We start from the raw sequence: 25118 nt of genomic DNA on the forward strand, positions 1-25118 counted from the left end.
AAAATACTAGCCCTCAAGGGCATCCAATGAAGCTGATGGACAGTAGGTTTAGGACAGACAAAAGGCAATACTACTTTACACAGATAGTGATTAACACGTGGAATTCGCTGCCGGATGTAGTGATGGCCACAGAAATAAACAGCTTTCAAAGACAGATTCATGGAGGATAAGTCTATCAATGGCTACTAGCCATGGTGGCTGAGGGGAACCTCCACATTCAGAGGCAGAAGAAGAAGAGGAGGAGATGAAGAAGATTGGATTTATACCCCACCCATCGCTACTCAAAGGAGTCTCAGAGGGGCTTACTATCACATCCCCTTCCTCTCCCCACAACAGACACCCTGTGAGGTAGGTGGGGCTGAGAGAGCTCCAAGAGAACTGCCCATGAGAGAACAGCTCTGAGAGAACTGTGAGTGACCCAAGGTCACCCAGCTGGCTGTATGTGGAGGAGTGGGGAATCAGGCACGACTCTCCAGATTAGAGTCCACTGGTCTTAAACCACTACACCAAACTGTGCACATCCTGTTCGCTTCTAGAGTTGCCAGCTGCCTGGGGGGGGGGGGACCTGTCCCTTTTATCAGAGGTCTAATGGGATCTCACTTTAGGGGCAATGTTATTTCCCTTGCTCCCTGCCATTAAAGCTTCAGCTGCCCATTTCCACCTATGAAGCCTGTATTCAAGGGATGGGAAATTATTCTCCAGGCCTGTTGGCAACTCCCTGTACACTATGCCACTATACCAGTTCTCTGTGTCTGGTCTAAACTACCCTAGCATCTGAATATTCTGCAGAAATAAAAACTCGAGGCCTAAAGACTAACAAATCCCAGTGTAACAAAGTCAGAGTCCAAGACCAAGAAAGTTTTTTTCTGCATATAAGCTTTGGTGTGCGTGCACACTTCTTCAGATACAGGCATGCACACTAAAGTTTATACCCAGAATAAAACTTTGTTGGCCTTAAAGGTGCCCTTGGACTCGGACTTTGTTCTGCAGCTTCAGACCAACATGTCTACCCAACTGAATCCCTGTCTAAGCTTTCACAAAGCTCCCGTCCTCTTTGTACTGCAACAGACTAACACAGCTCAGCCTCCAGTTTTGAGGTGGGTCCACATAATAGACAGCTATTAGGCACGATTTGCAGCCGTCTGAGAAATGTACAGGACAGAAGTCAATCCAAATGCAACATACAAGGCGCAGTCAAGCCACCTCCTGGAAAGGCGCTGTGGGAGCAGCAAGCGTTAAATCCACCGAGTTCCGCCTGATTCCTAGAGAGGCCCGGAAACGTAAAAAGGTGGGTTCGGCCGTAAACCACAAAGCGTTGGAGTTTTGATGGTTCTCTACAATGACTTCCGATTCTGAATTGAAGGGAGAAGAGTGGCTGGAAGTCTTTTTTGAAAATGATGTCAAAATGCAGTTAGAAATAATTTGACTGCGGGAGAAAAATATGCCTTTTCTGGAAGAGTTCTCTTTCTCATCTCCACCCCCAGCAGACCCTCAGGAAGAGCAGAAATTAAAAATGTAGTGTTGGGTATGGCTTTTCCTGTTGAATTGCCACCTGCCTCAGTCTCTAGGGGGCCTTAATAACTGTCCGGCTGCTTTTTTTAATTGCTCAGCCTTGGAAGCTTGTCTAGTCATCCGCTCCCCAAAAGAAAATAAGAGGAGGGTAGATCTCAGCTGATAGTGCTTAGAGCCCACCCACCTACCCCCATGCACACACACAGAAGACCTGGATTCTTTGACTTGTAAGCTTTGCATAGGAAAAATTGGATGTCAATAAATGCCAGCTTTTGACATTATTTCCCCCCAACACCCCAGTGTCATTTTGTTTTCACAGCAACCCTGTGAGGTGGACCTCCTGATGGCGCCTGGGTTTTGGCCACTGTGTAACATAGTATGTTGGACTAGATGGGCCTCTGGCCTGATCCAACATGGCTTCCCTTATGTTCTTAGGTATCTTGGACAGAGAAAGAAGAACCAATTGCCCAAGATCACCCAGTGAAACTTCCTAGCTAAGCAGGGATTTGAACTTGGCAAGCAACTCTACCTCTGAACATCTCTTGCCTTGAAAACACTACGGGTTTGCCATAAATAGTCTGCGACTTGACCGGGGGAGGGACGGGGGGACACCCAGAGGGGACCCAAGGCTTTGGATATGGATTTCTATTTAATCCCACCGCTCTTGCCCCTCAGATGGAGAATTGTTATCGGAACCGGAAGTGTGGGTTGGGGGGAACTCTTAGGTTAATGGGGGGGTTAATCTTCCCTTTTGGCTGTAAACAGACCACAGAAGCCGCTTCCTGTCCTTTTATCCCCCTGCTTTATTCCCGATGGAAAATTGGCAGTTGAATTTATTTTCCTTGGTGGGGAGGGAGAGAAAGTCAGAACTGCATTGCTACAATTTTCCAAGCCAGGCGGGTGGGGGAGTGCCTGCCTACCCTGCAGGGAGAGGTGAGTGAAGGGGGGGGGCAGGGAGAAATGCATAAAAATTGCTGGAGAGGTAGGGAAGAGCTGGATTGTGAAATCAAGGCAGGGCAGGGTGTCTTGGGAGCAGCCGCTCTTTTAAAGTTGAAATATTTTCTGGGGGAAGTTGGTACTCAGGTTCCCAGTTGCACACCTTCAAAATTGTGGAAAAGAGCAAGAGTCCAGTAGCGCCTTTAACAAAATCTGCGGCAGGGGATGAGTCACTGCTCACTTCTTCAGATACTCACGTTGCTAGTCTTTCAGGTGCTCCTGGGGTCTTGCTCTTTTCTGCACCCTTTTACAACCAACAGGGGTGAGTTTGTCATCTCCTAGAAATGGCTTTTGTGGCCCCCAATTTGTAGAATCCCCAGCATCCGCTACTGGCCCTGTTCTAAAGAGAGTGCTCTCTTGAAGTATTGGAAGGGCTGTCGCTTAGAGGAGGGCAGGGAGCTGTTCCTGTTGGCAGCAGAAGACAGGACTCACAATCGTGGCTTTAAATTAAGGGCGGGAAGGTACCAGCTGTTGTAAGGACTTCTGAGGTAATGAGTACTTTGGACACTTGAAAAAACATTATATGCTTCCAGAGTGGCCATTTCTCCAGGTGAACTGATCTCTGTTGCCTTGGAGAGCCGTTGTAATCTCAGGAGATTTCCAGCCACCGTTTGGAGGTTGAATTCCTCCTGTGATCTCTTGTTTTTGGCTTCTACCAGGGCTCTTTTTGTAGAAAAAGCCCAGCAGGAACCCATTAGCATAACAGGCCACACCCAACAGCAGAAACTCATTAGCATATTAAGCCACACCCCCAACACCACAGCTCATTAGCACATTAGGCCTCACCCACGTGTTGCCATAAGTGTGGTTATCCAGCCACACCCACCTTTTGCTTGTTATTCTGTTTACCTTGTTGTCAAAACCCAGGGCTTTTTTTGTAGCAGGAACTGCATGTTAGGCCACACACCCCTAATGTAGCCAATCCTAATTAGTTTCTGCTGTTGGGTGTGGCCTGCTATGCTAACGAGTTCCTGCTCGGTGTGGCCAACTTGGGAGCCAGCCGGAACTCCGTTCCTGTGCGTTCCTGCCCAAAAATCTGGAGATTGGCAACCCTAGTTACTGGGGGTACGCAAAACAAAAAGAAAGGGTATTCACCCACTGGTGAAAGACAATGGTGGAGGGAGTTGCGTGAATTTCCCTGGGGGAGGGAGTGCCAACCTTTTGGCTCCTTGACTGAGAAGGCCCTTCCTCCGGTTGCTGCCCATCTGGCCTCAGGGGGTGGGGGCGCCTGAAGCAGGGCCTCCAGAGATGATCAAAGACGATGGGTAGGTTCACGTGGGTTGGCTAAAGTGGGATGTTCTCGTAGTTGTATTCTCTCATCTGTAGGTTTTCTTTTCCCCTCAGAGGAGAAGCCTCTTGCTTTGCCCACCTCCTGCTGTGGACGGCCATTTGGCAAGAGAGTCTCGGAGTGATCGTGCACTTGACTCAAAGCGGAGTCCTTCGGAAGCCAGATGCTCCCCCTCCCACCTTTGGACTGAGAGATGGAGACCTTGAGCGTGGAGGTGAACATGTCTGTAGAGGAAGGGGCAGCGATGGCGGCGGAGCTGGAAAAGGAGGCCCAGAAGGCACCCCGCTATAAACTATGGGCAGGAGTTAAAGCCCCACAAGTTGTCCACACCGGTACTATTGGAGAGTTGCAGATGGTGGCTGCTCCAAAACAGATGAAACGTGAACCAGAGGAAGGGTTGCAGCAGCGCTGGGAAGCCCAGTGGCAGGAGTTCCTGAGGATGCTTCAAGCCCCTGACTCTCGGTGGGGGAACCCACGGGTGGCCACTGGACCCACACCCTGGGAGGATGCTAAGGCTTTCCTGGCCTCCTTTGAGCAGGTTGCGTCAGCTTGTCGATGGCCTCACGACAAGTGGGTGACCCTCCTCTTGCCGGCCCTCAGCGGAGAAGCCGAGCAGGCCTTCAGAAGCCTCAGTGCCCAAGACAGAGAGGATTATGGGAAGGTAAAAGCGGCCATCTTGCAAAGAGAGGCTGTTGTGAGGGAGAAGCAGCGTCAGCACTTCAGGCGGTTCTGCTACCAGGAAGTGGAAGGCCCGAGAGTGGTTTATGGGAGACTCCAGCAGCTTTGCCGTCGGTGGCTGAAAACAGAGAGGCACTCGAAGGAAGAGATTTTGGAGCTGCTGATCCTGGAGCAGTTCCTGACCGTCTTGCCCCAGGAAATGCAGAGCTGGGTCCGGGAACGTGTCCCCGAGTCCTGTGCGCAGGCTGTGTCCCTGGCTGAGGATTACTTGTTGAAGCAGAACACACTGAAAGGGGAAGCTCAGGTATGAAAGTTTGATGCTGGCCATTCAACGGGCCCCTCGTTTCCTTTTCCAGACAACCAGGCTGCAGCCTGGCTAGGGTTGACAACCTCCATATGGGCAATGAACAAAAAGCGAAGGTCACGGCTACAAGAAACAATTGCAAAAAACACAAAGAAGCTGCCACACAGAGCGCTGCAAGTGTAAATATATTAACACGTACAAATGTCACAGTATATCAAAGTAGATAAATATTACTCAAAGAGTCCTTTTTAAGGAATCATAAGAAGACGTTGACGAAATTCCCCAGAGTATGCTTCCGTTTCGTACTGTACTTCTTCTGAACGTAGTAAGCTGCAGAGCAGTGTTCCCTCTAAGCTGAGTTAGTGTGAGCTGGCTCATAGTTTTTAAGCCTCTGGCTCACACATTTTTATCTTAGCTCAGGAAGGATGGCTCCAGAACAAACTAATTTATGCAGTAGCCAAATGGCTCACTCACAACTTTAATGCCCGTAGCTCACAAAGTAGAATTCTTGCTCACAAGACTCCACAGCTTAGAGGGAACATTGCTGCAGAGGTACCTCTGTCAGCATACCCGTCCTTGAGAGTTACTAAGTGTAATGGATGAGGACCATCTTGAATATTTTTCTGAATGATTGCAATCCATCATGAATGAATAATTGGAGGACACAAATTTTGTTTACCTGACTACTACTCTTTGAATAATATTTATCTACTTTGCGATACTGTGACATTTGTATGTGTTAATGTATTTACACTTTGCAGCGCTCTGGGTGCGGTCAGACGGCATGCTGGGAGCGGTTTAAATGGCTCCGGACCCGATGTGTGTTTTTTTTAACCTGGAGAATCACGATCACACTCACCTCCTTGTTCTGGATCGCTGCGCAGCCACATTGCTCCCCGCCGTCCACACACAGGAGCGTGCATCGGTGGGTTTTCCCCCCTCTCAGTTTGGGCATGCGCACAGGGGGCCATCTGTAGAATTAAAATTTTCACACGTGCACAGAACAGCGATTTCCACTTCAACCCAACTGCTGTAACACTTCCCTTTAAACTTTAAAGGAACACTTCCCTTTAAACTTTTACCCCGAAACTGGCCTCCGTGAGATCCCGAACCCGTCTAACCAACAAAACTAGGCACTGTTTAAACATTGTTTTTAATAACATGGGAGCGGAGCTCCGCCCATGTGCATACCGCCAACGCTAAAATAAAATGGTGGGTGAAGAGCGGAAGCCTTGGGCTTCCGAGCGGAAGTGACTCAACACCGCAGGAGTGATCAGATGTTAGAAAAGTGCGGCTAGAACCGGAGAATCAGGAAAACACCACTTGGGGACCTGGTAACAAAATACTCTGTTTTAAAGGGGGTCTGAGCTGGGGGTGGTGCGCAGACGTTGGGTGTGTGAACGTGGATATAAAATCCGTTACTGAAGTGTGCCGAAAGCGGACTAGACGGCCTGTCTGAACGCACCCTCTGTGTGTTCTTTGTGCTTTTTGCAATAACCTCCATATGGGGCCTGGAGATCTCCTGCTTTTGTAATTGATCTCCAGACTAGAGAGATCAGTTTCCCTGTAGGAAATGGCAGCTTTGGAGGGTGAACCCTGCTGAGGCCCCTCCCCTCCCCAAACCCCGCCTTCCCCAGGCTCCACTCTCAAAATCTCCAGGTATTTCCCAACCCACAGCTGGCCACCCTGGGCCTCGCAGTCCCTGTGAGCAATCAGGGGTGGGGCCTGGTACACTGGCATCACACTGGCACACCTGCATCACTTCTACTTTAGATATGAAATGATGCAGGGGGAAGCTCTAGGGTTTCAAAAAAAAGCTCTATGGTTTTACTATAGAGTTTTTGCAAAATGCTAGAGCGCCCCATGTTACTTCCTGTTCAAACTGGAAGTTGCATCGAAGGGAATTGCTGGCATCCCGACGACAACTGCTGGTTCTCCAGGTTCTCAGACTTGGCAGAAATCCAGCAGGGCTTGGTTGCCTGAACAGACTCTGTGCCAAAAAAAGGGTTGGTAGCAATGTTCCCTCTAAGCCGTGGAGTCTTGTGAGCAAAAATTCTACTTTGTGAGCTACTGGCATTAAAGTTGTGAGCAAGCAATTTGGCTACTACATAAATTAGTTTGCTCTGGAGCCATCCTTCCTGAGCTGAGACAAAAATGTGTGAGCCGGAGGCTAAAAAACTGTGAGCTAGCTCACACTAACTCAGTTTAGAGGGAACACTGGTTGGTGGCCAGTTTTGTTTGAACCTACATTTTTTTACTAACATGTTTATCGGGCACGTTTATTGGGCTAAAGATATCGGGGGTGAGGGGAATTACTGAGTAAAGGGACATGCCCTTTTAAAATGGGACTCAGAAGGGAGGGTCAGCGTTCCTTGATACTCACCAAGATCTGGAGGAGTTAGCCATGTTCGTCTGTGGCTGCAAAAGGGTAGGAAGCCCAGTAGCGATTCTCTCAGAGCTGTTCTCTCAAGGGCAGTCCTCGAAAGAGCTCTCTCAGCCCCACCCACCTCACAGGGTGTCTGTTGTGGGGAGGGGGAAGGGAAAGTGTAGGCCCCTCTGAGACTCCAAGTTAAGGGCGGGGGTATAAATCCAATCTCTTCTTCTCCCCTGCTCACCTGAAAAGTTTTCTTTCTGTGGTTTCAGGTTTTGCCGCCTTCCGGGAGGGCAGGTGTGGATTCCTCCGAAACAGATCCAATTCCATCGCCTGACGGGTGGAAGAGTCAACTTGGCAAGGTTGGGAAGCCACCCAGGAAAGCAGATGGAGACTCGTGTGGTAAGGACTCGGGGCTGATGAGAGCTGCTAGCAGTGTTCCCTCTAAGCTGAGTTAGTGTGAGCTAGCTCACAGTTTTTTTAGTCTCTGGCTCACAGATTTTTGTCTGAGCTCAGGAAGGGATGGCTTCAGAGCAAACTAATTCATGCAGCAGCCAAATCGCTCACTCACAATTTTAATGCCAGGAGCTCACCAAGTAGAATTTTTGCTCACAGGATTCCACAGTTTAGCGGGAGCCTTGGCTGCTAGGTGTTATTTTTTTTAACACTCAGGATATTCTAAAATAGCAAATTAAAGAAATTGAATTAAAATAGCAATTTGAAGGAAGCTGGGCGTTTATTTTAAAAATGGCGTCATAGGGAAAACAAAGGAGAAGGAGTCTACAGTAAATCCATCCTCAACAGTAAACAATTTTGTTTTTTTGTTTTTTTAAGAAAAAAATTGTTTTCAAAACAAACAAACATAAAATTGGGATACAGCACTTTTAATTTTTCTTTTAAGGTTCAGAATGCGAGGAGAGTAAAAAGAGAATAATCCTGCCACTGAGGGGGGGGGGGACACACACAGAGAAGTGCCCCATAATCTCAATGGGTTGTCAATAAAAATATTAATTCTATCCCAGTATATAAATCTAATAAAATAAATATATAAAATCCTCCAAGGAGTTCATGGTCCCTCTCTGTTTGATCTTCACAACAGCCCTGTGAAGTAGGACTGCGTAACCAGAAGTGAGGTCAACACGTCACGGAACATTCTAGGATTCATCCAAAACTCTACCATAAGAACCATCGATTTTTGGGCAAATGCTAGCATGCCCCATGATGTGGTGACATCACTTCCATGATGTGGTGACATCGTGCGTGCACGTCACCCAGAAGTGACGTGGCCTCGCCGGGCGCGCCGGGGGTGCGGCTGCAGTCATCCAAGGGAAAAACAAAGCACGTCCCATGCTTTGGGGGTGGGGTTCCCCCCGGGGCCCAATCCACTGCCGGCGGGGAACAGGCCTCTGGGGCGGGGTTTTCCCTGCCCCACGGGGGGACTTGGCAACCCTACCAGTGTTTCCTCTAAGCTGGGTTAGTGTGAGCTCGCTCAGTTTTTTAGCCTCTGGCTCACAGATTTTTGTCTTAGCTCAGGAAGGGTGGCTCCGGAGCAAACTAATTTATGCAGCCACCAAATTGCTTGCTCACCACTTTAATGCCAGTAGCTCACAAAGTAGAATTGTTGCTCACAGGACTCCACAGCTTAGAGGGAGCATTGACCACCACCCGAGTGAGTGCTGGGGGGAGATGGAGAAGGACCAGTGGGGATTCCCTTGCTGGCAGCAAGCACAGGGCCACCCTGCTTCTCATTGCAGTTTTCGTTCTCCTGTTTACTTCTGCAGATGAGATGGAGGAGCCCCATCTCGGAGGTCCTGTGCTGGTGGCACTGAAAGAGGAGCTGCCGGAAGGAGACCACACCTTCCCCTGTTCCGCGGAGGTGACGGGGCTGCGGATTCAGCAGGGATCTGAGAAGGAAGAGGGAGAGCATCCCGAGGAGTCTGAGGCTGGGGCTGTTCTTTATTGGGAAGGTGACTCTGGGAGGGAGGTAAACAAGGCTCGGCAAGATATCGTGCGCAGCGACGGAGAATCGAGACTCGGCAACTCCCGATGGAGCTCTGGAGCTCCTGACCGTCAAAAAACCCGCCCTGCCGAGAAGGCGCCGTACCAGGAAGCAACCCCCAGCCCAAGCCCAGCCCCCGTGCGAAACGAGACGATCCATCCGGGAGAAAAATCCCATTGAAGTTCCTGTTGTGGGAAGAGCGTCTCTCAGAGCTCTGGCCTCGCGGCGCATGAGAAGATCCACACAGGTAAGGGAAACTGTGTAAATTCTGTGGGAATGGGCTTCCTTGGTATTCTGATCTTCAGTGGGGCAAGATAATCTATCCAGGAGAGAAAGCCCATTTATGCCCCATTGCAAGAAGGAAAAATTTCAGGCAAACATGTCTCACTCAGCAGATGGCTTTGGAAGGGGATCTGACAAATTTCAGGGAAGAGAGATCCACCAGTGGATGTGGTGGCTGAATGGAGTTTCCATATTCAAGAGCAGTGTACCTGTGAATACTGTTAGCTGGTGTAGTGGTTAAGTGCGCAGACTCTAATCTGGGAGAACCCGGTTTGATTCCCCACTCCTCCACTTGCACCTGGTTGGATGACCTTGGGCAAACCATACTTCTGGCACAGCTGTTCTTGAAAAAGAGCAGTTTCTGTCAGAGCTCTCTCAGCCCCACCTACCTCACAGGGTGTCTGTGGTGGGGAGGGGAAGGGAAAGGAATTTGTAAGCCGCTCTGAGACTCCTTTGGGTAGTGAAGGGCGGGGTATAAATCCAGTCTCCTCCTCCTCCTCCTCTTCTTCTTCTCTGCTAGTCAGCCTCTGGGAAAAACATGATACCGAAGTAGCTCCTATTTTGGTCCAATCCATTGGGGGTCCTCCAGTGTTCTTCGTGCTTAGTGACTATGTGATTAATACGTGCTGGAGAGAAACCCTTTCAGTGCTCTGGTTGCAGCAAAGGCTTTGGTGGGTTAATGATCCTTCATTACATGTAAGAGACTCCCAACAGGAGGGGGCGTGGAAATGCTCGGCAGGAAAAGATTCGGTCTGAACTTATGTCCCCTGAATCCAGACTGGGAAAGAAAAGTGTGTCCAGGGAGGGGGAAAACACAGTTGGTTATTTGATCAGACCTGCGGGTGTTGGTCTGACAGAAAAGAATCCAAAGGAAACAATAGAACTAATTTTATTTAGCTGTTTATACCCCTATTTTTCTCCCCTAGGTGGCTTACGGCTTTGTGCTCTCCCTCCAGCATATATTATCCTCTCAAAAACAACCCTGTGAGGTGGGCTAGGCTGAGGGTGAGACAGTTACAGGCCCAACGTTCAAACCTGGGTTTGTAGGGATAGTTCAAAACTCTTGAAAAATTTACATGCAACGACTTAATTATTATTTCATAGTTACCTTTCTCCGAGTGAGGCCCAAAACAGCTTACATCAATCGCTCCTCTGTATTAGCCTCATAAAAACTCCCCCAGATCTCCAGGGTAGGTTTTCCAGGTCTGGGTTGGGAAATACCTGGAGACTTTGGGGGGTGGATCCAGGAGAGGGCGGGGTTTGGGGAGGGGAGGGGCCTCGGCATGGTGCAATGCCATAGAGTCCACCCTTCAGAGCAGCCATTTTCTCCAGGGGAGCTGGAGATCAGTTGTAAAAGCGGGAGATCCCCAGGTCCCACCTGGAGGCTGGCAATGCTACACCAGGGGTTTCCCAACCAGGAGTCAGCAACCCTGGTTCTGTGTGTAAGACAGACCTTAGCCAGAGTGGTGAATTTTTCTTTTGTCAGGAGTGTCTGTCTCCTCACACAGGAGTGCTTGAGGGGTATCCTCTTCAGCCACTGGAGGTACAAGATCCATCCTCACGAAGAGACGAGTCTTCCCGGGGTTATGAAGAAGAAACACCACTTGGGAGACAAGAGGGGCCCAGGCCAGAGAAGAGCATGGAGGGCGCTCTTCCCAGCAGGGGAGGGAACGTCCGGTGGGAAGACGCCAAAGGCCTGCCCCGACTTCACCACTGCTACTGCGGAAGGAGCTTCAAGCACCGCTGTAATCTGAAGGCCCACGAGAGGACCCACACCGGCGAGAAGCCGCACAAGTGTTCCGACTGCGGGAGGAGTTTCGGCAAGGGGTCGACCCTCCGGGCGCACGTGCGGACCCACACGGGCGAGAAGCCCTACATGTGCTCGACGTGCGGGAAGAGGTTCACGACGCGCTCGGGTCTCCTGACGCACGAGAGGATCCACACCGGCGAGAAACCCTACAAGTGCTTGGACTGCGGCCGCAGGTTCATCCAGAAGTCGTGTCTGCTGGCCCACGAGATAAGCCACAAGGGAGAGAAGTCGTACACGTGCTCGGACTGTGGGAAGAATTTTGGGCACAGCTCAGGGCTTCGGGTGCATCGGAGAATCCATTCTGGGGGGAAAGCTGTAGAGAAACTCTGACCACAAAGGAAACCATGGCTGGATATTTAACTTGGAGAAAGCTGTATAGACTGGGGACACCCCCCCCCCCAATCTTGGAATGTAATGTTATTTGTGTATAAGCTATGTGATTGTTAGAATCACAGCTCTTGGCTGTACCGTGTCAGACTGCTGATTGGTTGTCCCCATCATTTTTAAGAGAGTTTCAGAGAGCAGCTGGGTTGGTCTGCAGAAGAACAGCTGGATTCGAACAGCTAGATTTTTTTGGGGGAGGTGAGCTTTCAAGAGTCGAAGCTCCCTTCATCAAATACAAGTAGGAATTCCCCCCAGGGCTAAATAGGGACATAGGTTTCTTATCTCACTACAGATGAAGAAGAAGAATATACCCTGCTTTTCTCTACCTTACGGACTCTCAAAGCGGCTTACAATAGTCTTCCCTTCCTCTTCCCAGCACAGGTACCTTGTGAAGTAGGTGGGGCTGAGAGAGCTCTGAGAGAACTGGGACTGGCCCAAGAACACCCAGCAGGCTTCGGGTGGAGGAAGAGTGGGGAATCGAACCCAGTTCTTTAGATTATAGTCCGCCACTCTTAACCACTACATCACACTGGCTCCCAGCTAGTTTTCAGTCCCAAAGCATTTCCCCTCTGCCCGAATCAAGCTGACTACAATGTGCCTTGCACCTCTGCATCCTGAGTTCCATTTTTGCAGACCTCCCTCCCACCTCCCGTTGGACATATAAGAACTCAAGGATCCCCATTCGTACTAATATCTGATGAAGGGAGTTTTGCTTTTGAAAGCTCATATCCCAAAATCCTTCTTGGTTTCTAAGATGCTATTGGACTCAAATGGAGCTCAACATATTTAGACGCTCTGAAAAAAAGATCCCTTCACCTAGAAAACTAGTGTGTCTGTGACCAATGTTCTAATCAAGCGTTTTCTCTGATATGCTTGTTTTCTACAATCAGGGATTTTCTGAAAAGTATAGAAACCATGAATGAGAATATTTATTATTTATTTATTTATTTATTTGGATTTCTATCCCGCCCTCCCCGAAGGCTCAGGGCGGCTAACAGGGCACAATGCCAGATAATAATAATAAGACAATATAAAATGTTAGGTTACAAATCGGCAATTAAAAAACAATTAAATAAACATCATAAAACATTTTTGGTGCTTCCCTATTCCCTAAACCAAGATGGTGTTCTCAATGGCATAGCTAGACAATCACAGCGGTGCATATCCCACTGCCCTGCCGTCCCCTAAAAACGTCCCGTTCCCTCCAATAGTGCCCGCACCAGCGATAGCAATATGCGAAAATCATAGGGCGTTGGTGGAACAGTGATGGTGGTGGCTCTTATTCGAAAGCCTGGCGGAAGAGCTCTGTCTTACAGGCCCTGCGGAACTGTACTAGGTCCCGCAGAGCCCGGATCTCCTCTGGGAGCTCATTCCACCAGATAGGAGCCGCCACCGAAAACGCCCTAGCCCTGGTCATCGCAAGTTTGGTGGTCCTGGGGCCTGGAACATCCAGGAGGTTTTGATTCCCCGACCGTAGTGCCCTTGGGGGAACATGTGGGGAAAGGCAGTCCCTTAGGTAGGCTGGTCCCTGGCCATATAGGGCTTTAAAGGTAAGAAGGGAATCCGGTACGCTATTGGAAACCAGTGCAGCGCTTTCAGCACAGGCTGGATGTGATCTCGTCTAGGAAGACCCATCAACAGCCTGGCTGCAGTATTCTGCACTAGTTGCAGCTTCCGAATTTGCAACAAAGGCAGCCCCCAATATGGGTTTTTCAGAGATGGATACAGTGATAGAAACAGTATTGGCCTTATTTGTATAGTCCTGACTTGACATTCTTGAGGCTTTTTTAAACAAAGCTTTTAGCTTGCCAGTTCTGTGTTTCTGCCTCTTATTTATATTGCAAAACTGTCTCCCTCATGTAAAAAATGAATAAATTATTTTTGGAAAGTTCACATCTTTAGTACAGTGGACCCAACAGTACCATTATTTTTCAGTTCTGTAAGCTAGTGTACAATTCCATTGTAAAGAAATAGCGATGTTTAGAGAGGGGTAAGGAGAATTGTCAGTTTCCTCTATGCTGTTGTAAAGAATTCATTTTTTTCCCCTGGAAGAAATTATTAATTTAATTTGCAAATAAAGGAGGAATAGAACTCAAGCTTTTTACCTAGAGTATCCAAGAAAGGTTGTGGCTTATATTCCTGTGTTCACATATAAAAATAGCTAATTCGCATAGGAAGGGAGTTATACATTCACTTAGTACCTAAACAAAGATCATGTCTTGTCCTGGACACATCCATCCCTCATCTTATCTTAGCTCATTACAGACTGTCTATGCATTACAACCAGCGTAAAGAACTCATTTTTAAAAGCATCTTGGCTTGGAAATATATCTTGGGCGGAGGAGGGGTATATGGTTCCACAAAAAAATGGAGATTTGTGTGTAATTTTTTTTGGGGGGGGGGTATTCATTTAGAGGACTGATACACTGCTCTTCTATTATAAATAAGAGTTTAAGGCCGCTTACATAACTAAAAACACATGATAAATAAATACCACCACCACCCCACAAAAAAAAACAAAAAAAAACTTTGAAGCATGCATAAAGCAACAACCTCAAAGGGTAGCCAGCAAGTGAACTGGAATTCCACTGCTGCATTAGCAGCAATTGGTAGTAAAAGTTCAAGGTTCAAGGCGAGGGGGGAAAACCATAGTTAATAATGGCAGTTAACACTTCAGATGCTGGAATACATCAGCGCAGGGCTATTTTGGGGCAGGAACACACAGGAACAGAGTTCCTGCTGGCTTCAGAGCTGGCCATGCCCACTACAGCCAAAACCTCTGCATGCGTGGCTACAGAGGGAAGGCCTGGAGAGCGACACACACCCCCAGCAACTCCGAGGCAAGCAGGCCGGGGGGGGGGGCTGGAACGATCGGGGAGACATTTAAGGGCCAGCTTGCCAGGCATCCCGCAGCCGTGGGGCAACTGGGCAAGTCAAGGGAAGACATGGGGGGGTGCCCAGGCAAGCCAAGAGAAGGTGTGGGGTGTGGCCTAATATGCTAATGAGCTGTGCTGTCAGGGGTGTGGCCTAATATGCTAATGAGTCTGCTGTTGGGTGTGGGCGATTATGCTGATGAGTTCCTGCTGGGCTTTTTCTACCAAAAAAGCCCTGCATCAGCGGAAGGTGGCCCATCTTCCCGGCTTCCTTCTTGCCTCAGAAATCTTTTCCAATCCCAGGAAAGTTTATTCCTGGGGTCACAGGGCTTGGCGTGGACTAATAGCCACGTGGAGCAGGAGGCTGCAGTTGGTGTGGTGAACAGTGCTGTCAAGTCGGAGCTGACTCATGGTGACCCTGTGGGGTTTTCAAGGCAAGAGACGTTCGGAGGTGGGTTGCCATTGCCTGCCTCTGTGTCACGACTAGGGCTGCCAAGTGGGGGCGGGTGGCAGGTAAACCCCCGCTTTGGAGGCCCGATTTCTGCCGCCGCGGAATCGGGCCCCCGGGGGGGAGCGCCACCCCCGCGTGCACATCACCAGGAAGTGACGTGGGCACGCTGGGGGCGGGGCCACGGCCATACAAGGGAAAACTATGGTTTTCCCTTATATGGCCGTGGCCCCGCCCCCAGCGTGCCTGGCATCCTCCCGTCACTTCTGGGTGACATGCGTGCAGCGCACACGGACGCAAAAGACACCGGCCGGGAGCCCCCCGCTCCCGCTGAAGATACACTTGGCAACCCTAGTCACGACCCTGGTATTTCTCGGAGGTTTCCTATCCAAATACTAGCTGGACGGACCCTGCTTAGCTTCCAAGACAGGATGAGATTGGGCTAGCCTGGGCAGGGCAGATGGCTCTCTAGGGGACTGGAACACTCACTTTGGGATCGAGAGGGTTTGGTTCAACGCCTAGAGAAGCCTGTGTTTGTGACTGGTGGGGGGAGAAACAAGGTGTATATCTTTAAAAATCTTTTGGCTGTTCATACCCTTCACAGCCTGGTCAGTGTTCTGCCTATTGTTATAGACAGTCAAATTGTTTTTAAAAAGCATAAGCACAATCCACAATGAAGCAAGCCATAAATACCAAAAGGATTCTCTTGGTTCTTAGAGACTGAAGCATTCATTGAAATTTAGTTAGTTAGTTAGTTCCGTTTGTATCCCGCCCTCCCCGCCAAGGCAAGCTCAGGGTGGCTTCCATTCAAAGTTAAAATACATTAAAAATTCATCAAACACAATACACATCATAAAAACTCATAAACATACAAATCGCAAGCAACAGTAAGTGCAGTTAAAGTGCTAATGACGGTATATCCTGATCTCTATAGGCCATGGTGTAGCCAATGTAACAAAAACATATGGCCATTGGCCAGAGGCTGTTGCTGTTGACACAGAGGGCCGTACCCCAGTTCAGGTGTTGTTGGTAGCGGCTCCTGATCAAAGGCCTGGTGGAAGAGCTCCGTTTTGCAGGCCCTGCGGAACTGTAAAAGGTAATGTAAGTTGTCATAGCCTACAGCCCGCTTTGGGTTCGGTGAACAGACAGAAATACCCGTGACCAATTTGTATCCATTTATTCTTTCACCCTGCTCAGGCTCCTACACAAACCTGTGAGATAGCGTTGCCAACTCTGGGCTGAGATATTCCTAGAGATTTGAGGGTTGGAGTCTGGGGAGGGTGGACTTTAGGGAGGGGAAGGGAGCTCATCAGGGATACGATGCCACAGCGTCCCCCAAAGCGGCCATTTTCTCCAGGGGAACTGCTTTCTGTATCCTGGAGAGCCATCTGGAGGTTGGCAACGCTACTTGATGCTTCTGTGTAAGACAGAAACTCCCTCAAAGGTTATGCTCCCCCAGCCCAATTTGAGAAAGCACACGGCAGTCTTGTAGAGGAGAATCAGATCTTGTACTTTATTGATCAACAAAGGAGGGAGGTAAAGATCCAATAAGGTTTTGGACCCCACAGCTCTTCCTAAGGTTACAATGGGAGACATAGGGTTTTATACCCCCTATGACAGCTAGAAATAAAACAGAATTATTGGTTCCATCAAGCACTGTCAAATTTCACCTATTTCCCATTGGGTTAAGACCGGGGGGGGGTGTGTGTGTTCCCGGGCAGAGTTCTTATTTTCCTAACAAAACAATACACTTTTCTTTCGGAAGCTATGAAGTTGCATGTTGTATCTATATAACTGATATGGTTACAGAGTGCTTACTGTTCTTCATTCTAGCTAGGCTAACTGACATCAGAAACATGTGCAGTTGTAGCTGGCCAGAACGAGCAAGGTCACTGTAGTATGATTGCCTGTCAGCATTTAGTCATTTTACCCAGGATGCTTTTAAACAATGAACCAAAGTGAATATCTGAATATATGTTCATGACTGATTTCAGTCACTGTGATTAGAATCATCAAAGGCACTTAACACATGCACCATGGAAGTGTTAAGAGCACCTACTAAGTTCAACCTGTTAGGCAGTGGCAGAGTACAAAGTGGTTCATAAAATGTGCGTACAACATTAGTGTTTCAGGAAACCCAAGACTCTTTCAGGGGAGAGTCTGCAGCAGACTTACTAATGTGGCTACTGAGGCTTGCCAACCTCCAGGTAAGGCCTGGATATTTCCCAACTGATCTACAGGATACAGAGATCAGTTCCCCTGGAGAAAATGGCTGCTTTGGAGGGTGGATTCCGCGGCAGTTTACCCTGCAGAGACCCCTCCCCCAAACCCTGTCCTCCCCAGCTGCACCCTCAGATCTCCAGGAATTTCCCAGCCCAGAGCTGACAACGCTATATTCTTTGCCCCCGGAATTTCTAAAAACAGGGTTAGGGGTGTTAATTGCCTGAGATGGGGTTGGGTGTAGAAGAGGTTTCAAGACGCACTCATCACTTCTTGAACATGAACTCACAAATGCTTTCACACATACTTAATAACGCACTTTCAGTCCATTTTCAGTGCACTTTGCAACAGGATTTTACTGTGTGAAATGGCAAAATCCACCTGCAAAGGGATTGAAACGGCATTCTTTAGCACGTGTCTCCCCTTCAGAGAGAACCCTAAAAGGTGAAGAAATAGGGCCTAGGCATATAGCCTTTTCCCAGACCTTCCAAGCCAGAGGAAAGCGGCAGAAGGATTCCCTAAAAGGTTAATTCCACTGAGTTCGGCTACGCTTCCTAGAAAGGTCTGAGGAGGGAGGGGAAAACGATAATGTCAGACGGGAGACGATTAGAACAGCCCCCTCCTGACCCACTCCCCTCTCCAGCCCTGATGGCTTTTGAATTGGTGGTACTCTGTGAAATAAACCGGGGAGGGGGGCTGCAGGCCGGTTGCATGAATGAGCTCCCCGCCCCCTTCCAAAAGAGGTGAGTGAAAAGGGACAGGATCGAAGCCCTAAGTTCCAGCGAATGCACAACGGCAAAAGGCAGGATTCCCCCCCCCCCCCTCTTCAAGAGAGCGACACAGGATGATAGCCAAATCCCCCCCCGGGGGGGGGCGGGGAGGAATGCATGCCTAAGAGCTGGGGGCGGGGAGAGAACAGTGGCTGGTTTCCAAATAGATTCTGGCTATTCCAATTTTGGGAAGGAGACCAGGGAGGGAAGGGTGGCAGGTTTGGTTGCTGCTGGACACAGCCGCAGTCCACGAAAGGAAATGAGGGAGACATAACTTTAAGCAGCCTCACCCGGTTCGAACCCATCTCACAGTGTATTTATTGCAGGTCGCTTCCCATACTGTGCACCTTAGTGGACTGAAGGGTGAATCGATTAGATTTACCTAGGAACAAAAAACAACAACAAAACCCAACACCCTAAGCTGAAGCAATTAGGGGAAAAATACCATTAGATGATACCTAAGTGTGCTGTATAGGAGCTGCGGTGGCTCAAGTGGTTAAGACCTGAACTGCAGGCTGTGGAAGGTCAGTAGTTCAGCAGTTCGAGACCCGAGTTGCTGCATGATGGAGTGAGCTCCCATCTCTAGTTCCAGCTCCTGCCAACCTAGCAGTTCGAAAGCAAGAAATTGCAAGTAGCTAAATAGGTACCGCTTCGGTGGGAAGGTAACAGCCTTCCGTGCACCTTGGTGTTTAGTCATGCCGGCCACATGACCACGGAAACGTCTTCGGACAGCGCTGGCTCTTCGGCTTTGAAACGGAGATGAGCACTGCAACCCTAGAGTCGGACTCGACTGGCTTTCGAGCAAGGGAACCTTTACCTTTAAGTGTGCTGTAGCAGTAAGGCTTGTTCCAGTTATCTTTGCAAGATGGTATTTCTTGCATTTTTTGGCTCTGTCTCTCTCTTCATTTGGTTGGAATAGTTTGCCACTGTGTATGCTTGAAACCAGAAAATTGCAGAGGGCTTGGCCTACTAACAGTTGGTTCTGGTCACTACAGAAGAACCTCCATGTACAGAGGCAGTGTACCTCAGAGTACCAGTTTGTGGGACAAACAGCCGGACAGGTCGTTGCCTGTATGTCTTGCTTATGGGCCGAATCTGAAGAGCTCTGCTGGATCAGACCACTGGTCCATCTAGTTCAGCATCCCTTCTCACACAGTGGCCAACCAGTTCCTCGGGAGGGCCAACAAAAGGGCAGAGAGGCCCAGGCCTTCCCCTGAGGTTGCCTCCTGGCACTGGGGTTCAGAGGGTGATTTCCTCTGGATATGGAGCCTCCCTTCAGTTACCGTGACTAGTAACCACTGATAGAGCTGTCCTCCATGAATCCGGAAGTAACCACTAGTAACTACTCCTGTCTGGTAGACCTGTCCTCCATGACACTGGAGGATTGTTGTGAGGGAAAAAAATGGAGAAAAGGAGAATGACATAAGCCACTTTTGGGGAGAAAGGCCGGATATGAAGGAAGTAAATAAATAAATTACGGGAGCAAAGGGCCAGGCCTATAGAGTTCTGCACTTGTGTACATATCTGTGAGAGAATGATCTTACGGTATTACTGAATGGCAGCTCGAGACATAAAACTGACTTCTCTGCTAATTCTGCTAAACTGTTTTTCTTTGCTAGGAGGAGGCATCCGTCGTGCTGACTAAGCACACCGCCACGCTGCCTCTGTTTGACTAGAGAAGCTTTTCACACAGAAACGCCACTCCTTCCGGAAGGATCCACCGTCTGCCAGCCTGACTTGGTTCCAAAAGTGCCGCTCTGTTGACCCAACAGCACCCCTTCCCACCAAAGAGCTTTTCCGTCTGTGGACGAGAGGAGGGAGAGTTTTGCCAATTCCTCCCCTTTGGCTTCAGGTTCCCAGTTTCCCCCACACTGCCCCTTTGGGTCCATTGAACAGTGGGGGGGGGGCAACGGGGGTGGGGCCCACAGAGGTTTGTACTGGGCAGGGGGCAGGAAACAGGGACACTGCATTTCTTTCAAGCAACCCCACTTGCATTGGTGAGAATCCATGGCAGAGGTGAGAGAGTACCTCCTCTTCAGAATGAGAGATGGTGGATTTGAGAACACGAGTGGAAGAGAAAATGTCTAAAGAGGAGAGGGCCACGGCAGCCCCACATCTGGACATGGACAAAGAGACACTCCCAGGAGCTGAATCATGGAAGGAGATGGGGGGAAGAACAGGAAGAAGGCTGCAGGTAACAGAATGCTGACCGCACCGAGGAGTCGGGAGTCTCTTGAGAGGTTCAACAGTAGATAGATGTTGAAACCCACTGAAAGACCTGGGTTCAAATCTCTGCTTGGTCATGATGCTCACGGGGTCATTCTAGAGTCAGTCTTTGGGTAGGATCCTGCAGAAGGTTGCCCCAATGGAAGTGCCCTGAAAACCCTACAGGGTTGCCATAAATCGGCTGTGACTCTATGGCAGTTTCCACCGCCTCATAGTACTTCAACAGTGCTATAACGGGAAGAAAAACTACACAATTTTTTTTTAAAAAAAATCAATCAAAATTGATTGAAGAACAAAGTTGAAAAGCCTGGGTTCTTTGGGGGCAGGGCCTGACCCTTATCTAAATGCTTCCTCATATCTGAATGGTTTTCTTACTGCTGTTTCAGGTGCAGGGGATGTTAGAGGAGGCGGCTGTGAACTCCGCTAAGGCAGGACAGGTTCCATCAGAGCCGGACGACAAGTTGAGTTTAACGGGTAAGGGCCTGTTGTGTCTGAACTGCTCAAAGCAGCCAAATCCCTAAGGCAGCTTTCCATGTGCAAGGGGGGGGGGACCAGTTTCAGAAAATAAGTGGAAGGCCTACGTCATCACAAAGCAGTGAGCAAGCATTCGGGTTCCCCAGAATTCTTCATCTGGCTGGGATGTTTCGTAACACCACAAATGGGAGTGAGTATAAGTGTGGTTAAGACACTGAACTGCAGGCTGTGGAAGGTCGGTAGTTCAGCAGTTCGAGACCCGAGTGTGCCGCATGACGGAGTGAGCTCCCGTCTCTAGTTCCAGCTCCTGCCAACCTAGCAGTTCGAAAGCAAGAAATTGCAAGTAGATAAATAGGTACCACTTTGGTAGGAAGGGAACAGCGTTCCGTGTGCCTTGGTGTTTAGTCATGCCGGCCACATGACCACGGAAACGTCTTCGGACAGCGCTGGCTCTTCGGCTTTGAAACGGAGATGAGCACCGCAACCCTAGAGTCGGATTCGACTGGCTTTCGAGCAAGGGAACCTTTACCTTTACCTTTATAAGTGTGCAGGAGAAACACCACTGACTTGCAAACTTTCCTAAAACAAACAAGATTGGAGATAGTGGGGTTGCCAGCCTCCAGATGGGGTCTGGAGTTCTTCCGGAATGACCACTGATCTCCAGGTGACAGAGATTGGTTTCCCTGGAGGAAAGGGCCGCTTTGGAGGCAGACTCTATGGTATTTTCTACAGTAGAAAAAGGTCATCTACTACCTGAGACACTTTTAGCCGGAGACACTAATAGCACTGTGTTCTCACCTTCCTTCTGCCTATGTGCAGAACTGTAGCTGAAGGCTTGTTTGATAGAACTTTAAAACTGGATTTTGATGCTTGGTACGTGTTGTTACAGGAGTGAATTGTGATTACTAGAGTTCATACTGCTGCAAAAAAAAAAAATCCTCCTGTTTGAAGGTGCATGTATACGTGGGGATACCAGTGGGAGACTGGGGGGGGGGGACATCAGCATCATCATGATGTCACTTCCAGGGAAACCCAGAAGTGATGTCTCACCTCTCTAGGAATTAGTGGAAACTATGGTAAAACCATTGAGTTGCTGATGATTCCTAAAGAGGTCTGACGTTACTTCTGTAGGAACCCCAGATGCAATGCCAGTCCTCTCTAGGAACTGCCAACATTTCTGTGGTTTTGCTATAGAGTTTCTAGTGATTTCTAGAGCGATGTGATAGCACTTCCAGATTTATGTGGAAGCAACACCATGCTGTTGCTGACATAATTTCCCCCCCTTCTCCTGTCAGCCACTGAAGTGCTAGCAGGCACATGGCAACCCTATCAATCCATGGCCCTTCCAAATGGGTTCCCTAAAATTTAATTTTACTGCTCTCTCCAACTGGTCTTGAGCTGGAGGTTTTATTCATTATAGTTAAGAATATAAGAGAGGTCATGTTGGATCAGGCCAGTGGCCCATCCAATCCAACACTCTGTATCACACAGTGGCCAAAAACCAGGTGCCATCAGGAGGTCCACCAGCGGGGCCAGAAGCCCTCCCACTGTTGCCTCCCAAGCACCAAGAAGACAGAGCATCACTGCCCCAGACATAGTGTTCCATCTACACCTTGTGGGTCATAGCCACGGATGGACCTCTGCTCCACGTGTCTATCCAGTCCCCTCTTGAAGCTGTGTTTGTAGCCACTTCTTGTGGCAGTGAATTCCATGTGTTCGTTCTTTGCTTTATCTTGCAGCTGTTGGGCAGGTGCATGAGGATTTGGGGAATAGTCTTCAGGAGGAAGGTAGTGAGCCTGTGGGACCAAGGGACGCATCGGTGGAAAGGAGCAATCTTCTCTGGTATTGCAAACAGGCAGCAAGACTAGGGAGTCAGCAAGCCCCTGGTGGTGAGGGGGGGCATGATCCAATGGAGCGTGTGGATGAAGCACATCTCTGTTGGGAAGGCAACTTACATAGGGATGAACCCCGAAACCGTGATTGTGGGGGACTAGAAACATGTGCTGATGAAGAAGGAAACTTCAGACAGAGGCCTGGCCTTCTAAAATGCCGAAGAACACACGTGGGAGTGAAACGATACAAGTGCTCGGCGTGTGGCAAGAGCTTCAGCCGAAGCACCAACCTCCTGGTCCACGAAAGGACCCACACGGGAGAGAAACCATACGAGTGCGCAGACTGCGGGAGAAGCTTCACCCACAGCTCCAATCTCAGGGCACATGAGAAAATCCATGCAGGAGACAAACCATATGTATGCGCAGACTGCGGGCTGACCTTCTACAACAGCTCAAGCCTTACGGCCCACGAGAGAATCCACACTGGGGAGAATGTGTACAGATGCCCGCACTGTGAGAAAGTCTTCACCCGCAGCTCTGTCTTCCGGAAACACGTGAGAATCCACACGGGGGAGAAACCTTTCAAATGCTCCGACTGTGGGAAAGGCTTCTCGCAGAGGTGCAACCTTATTATACACGAGAAGACCCACACGGGGGAGAAACCCTTTAAGTGCTCCGACTGCTGGAGGAGCTTCAGTCGGAAATGTGACCTCGTGGCGCACAAGAGAATCCACACAGAGGAAGACCCCTATAAATGTTCCCACTGTGGGAAGAGCTTCTCTCAGAAGTCCAACCTGGTGATCCACGAGAGAATCCACACGGACGAGAACCCGTATCTGTGCTCGCACTGCGGGAAACGCTTCCGTCAGAAGGGAAACCTCGTGATCCACGTGCGGATCCACACGGGAGAGAAGCCATACCAGTGTACAGACTGTGGGAAGAGGTTTAGTCAGAAGGGTAGCCTCACGTCACACGAGAGAATTCACTCAAAGGAGAAGAGGACCATTTAACAGTTTGTCCAAGGGGTGGGGAGTGGGGGGGGGTTGCTTTTCCGGTTTGCTTCCACTTTAAGCAGAGTTTACATTATTTAAAAATACCGTATTTTAGAAAAATATAGCACTGAACACATCGTCCAAAGCATTCACAAATCCCATTACTTTTTTAAATACAATATGCCAGTAAAGGTTGATTGATTGATTGATCGAAATCCCATTAATCAGACAATTGAAGGAATGGCCCATTAAGGTATTTTATAATGAACAAAACGGGGGGGGGGGGGGGGGGGGGGGCCACCAAAGCAAAATTATTTTAATCGCACAGCCAATCAGATCTGTAATGGCTAATCAAAAGCCCTACTGGGCAGGAGACCCGTTTTCTAAAAACACTGGGAGGCACCACGAAAGGTATTGGCAGGTGCCGTACTGCCCATAGGCACCATGTTGGGGAACCGTGCTTTAAAGGCATGAGAAGGCCAATTGCTTTCCACCCCTTTTTCCTTCCTGTCAACGGCTCTCAACATTCCGAGGGTAATGAGCATGCTCAGTTCTCACCAGGCTGCTTACTGGCTGGAAGCCATTGACGGATCTCTCCTCCATGAATCTGGAGGAGCGTTCCTTGTGAATTTTTCAAATTACTGTTTTTCTGCATATGTAGGGAATTCCTTGAACATGTAGAAACCCCGACCTCGTCTGAGACTCCTATACAATATGCACTTGCTCTTGAGGTTTCATAAAATCATAGAATCATAGAGTTGGAAGGGACCTCCAGGGTCATCTAGTCCAACTCCCTGCACAATGCAGGAAATTGACAAATAGCTCCCCCATACCCTCAGTGACCCCGTCCCATGCCCAGAAGATGACAAAAAAACAACAACCCAGGATCCCTGGCCTACCTGGCCTAGAGAAAAAATTGCTTCCTGACCCCAAAGTGGCGATCAGCATTTCCCTGGGTGTGTAAGAAAGGGCCACGAGAACTAAGCACTGATGCAACCCTTCCTGCCCTCCCTCTCATGATCTTCCCAAGTTCACACAATCCGCATTGCTGTCAGATGGCCATCTAACCTCTAAAGAAGGAGAGCCCATTACCTCCTGAGGAAGCCTGTTCCACTGAGGAACCGCTCCAACTGTCAGGAAGTTCTTCCTAATGTTTAGCTGAAAACTCTATTGATTTAATTTCAACCTGTTGGTTCTGGCCTGACCTTCTGGGGCAACAGAAAACAACTCCGTTATTAACTGTGGCCTGACAAGGAATATTCTCCTCTTTTTGGGATTCTGAAAGTTTTCGGAGAGTTCAGCAGCCTGGTTTCCCCATTTCCCTCTCCCCCCCCCCTCAAATGCTGTCAGCGTTCCATGCCTCCTAGAACATGCTCAGTCCTCAACAGGCATTGGGTGTGAAGGCAGGTTTTGTGCTTTTGTGACTGACCACCTGATTTATATTACATACGTTAAGTGTCGTCAAGTTGCAACCAACTTATGGCGACCCCAGCGAAGGGCTTTCAAGACCAGTGAGAAGGAGAGATGGTTTGCCCTTGTATTCCCCTGCAGAGTCTTCCCGGGTGGTCTCGTATCCAATACCAACTCCGCTTAGCTTCTGGGATCTGATGAGATTGGCTCATACCATGCCGCCTCCCACCCACCCCCAATTTATATCAG

At 49.2% G+C, this 25118-nt stretch overlaps 1 protein-coding gene across 1 annotated transcript; it reads left to right on the forward strand.

The window, feature by feature from the left end:
- Positions 1–3865: 3865 nt before the first annotated feature.
- Positions 3866–23477, forward strand: LOC107122609 (zinc finger protein 665-like). The gene is made up of 6 exons (XM_015425721.1): positions 3866–4778; positions 7422–7551; positions 8931–9116; positions 10939–11555; positions 20548–20635; positions 22375–23477. The coding sequence occupies exons 1-6, from the start codon at positions 3990–3992 to the stop codon at positions 23475–23477; spliced, it is 2913 nt and encodes a 970-aa protein (XP_015281207.1). The 5' UTR covers positions 3866–3989.
- The last annotated feature ends 1641 nt before the right edge of the window (positions 23478–25118 follow it).

This window comes from Gekko japonicus, unplaced genomic scaffold, assembly GCF_001447785.1.
Source record: "Gekko japonicus isolate JY-2015 unplaced genomic scaffold, Gekko_japonicus_V1.1 scaffold1592, whole genome shotgun sequence".
Taxonomy (NCBI): Eukaryota; Metazoa; Chordata; class Lepidosauria; order Squamata; family Gekkonidae; genus Gekko; species Gekko japonicus.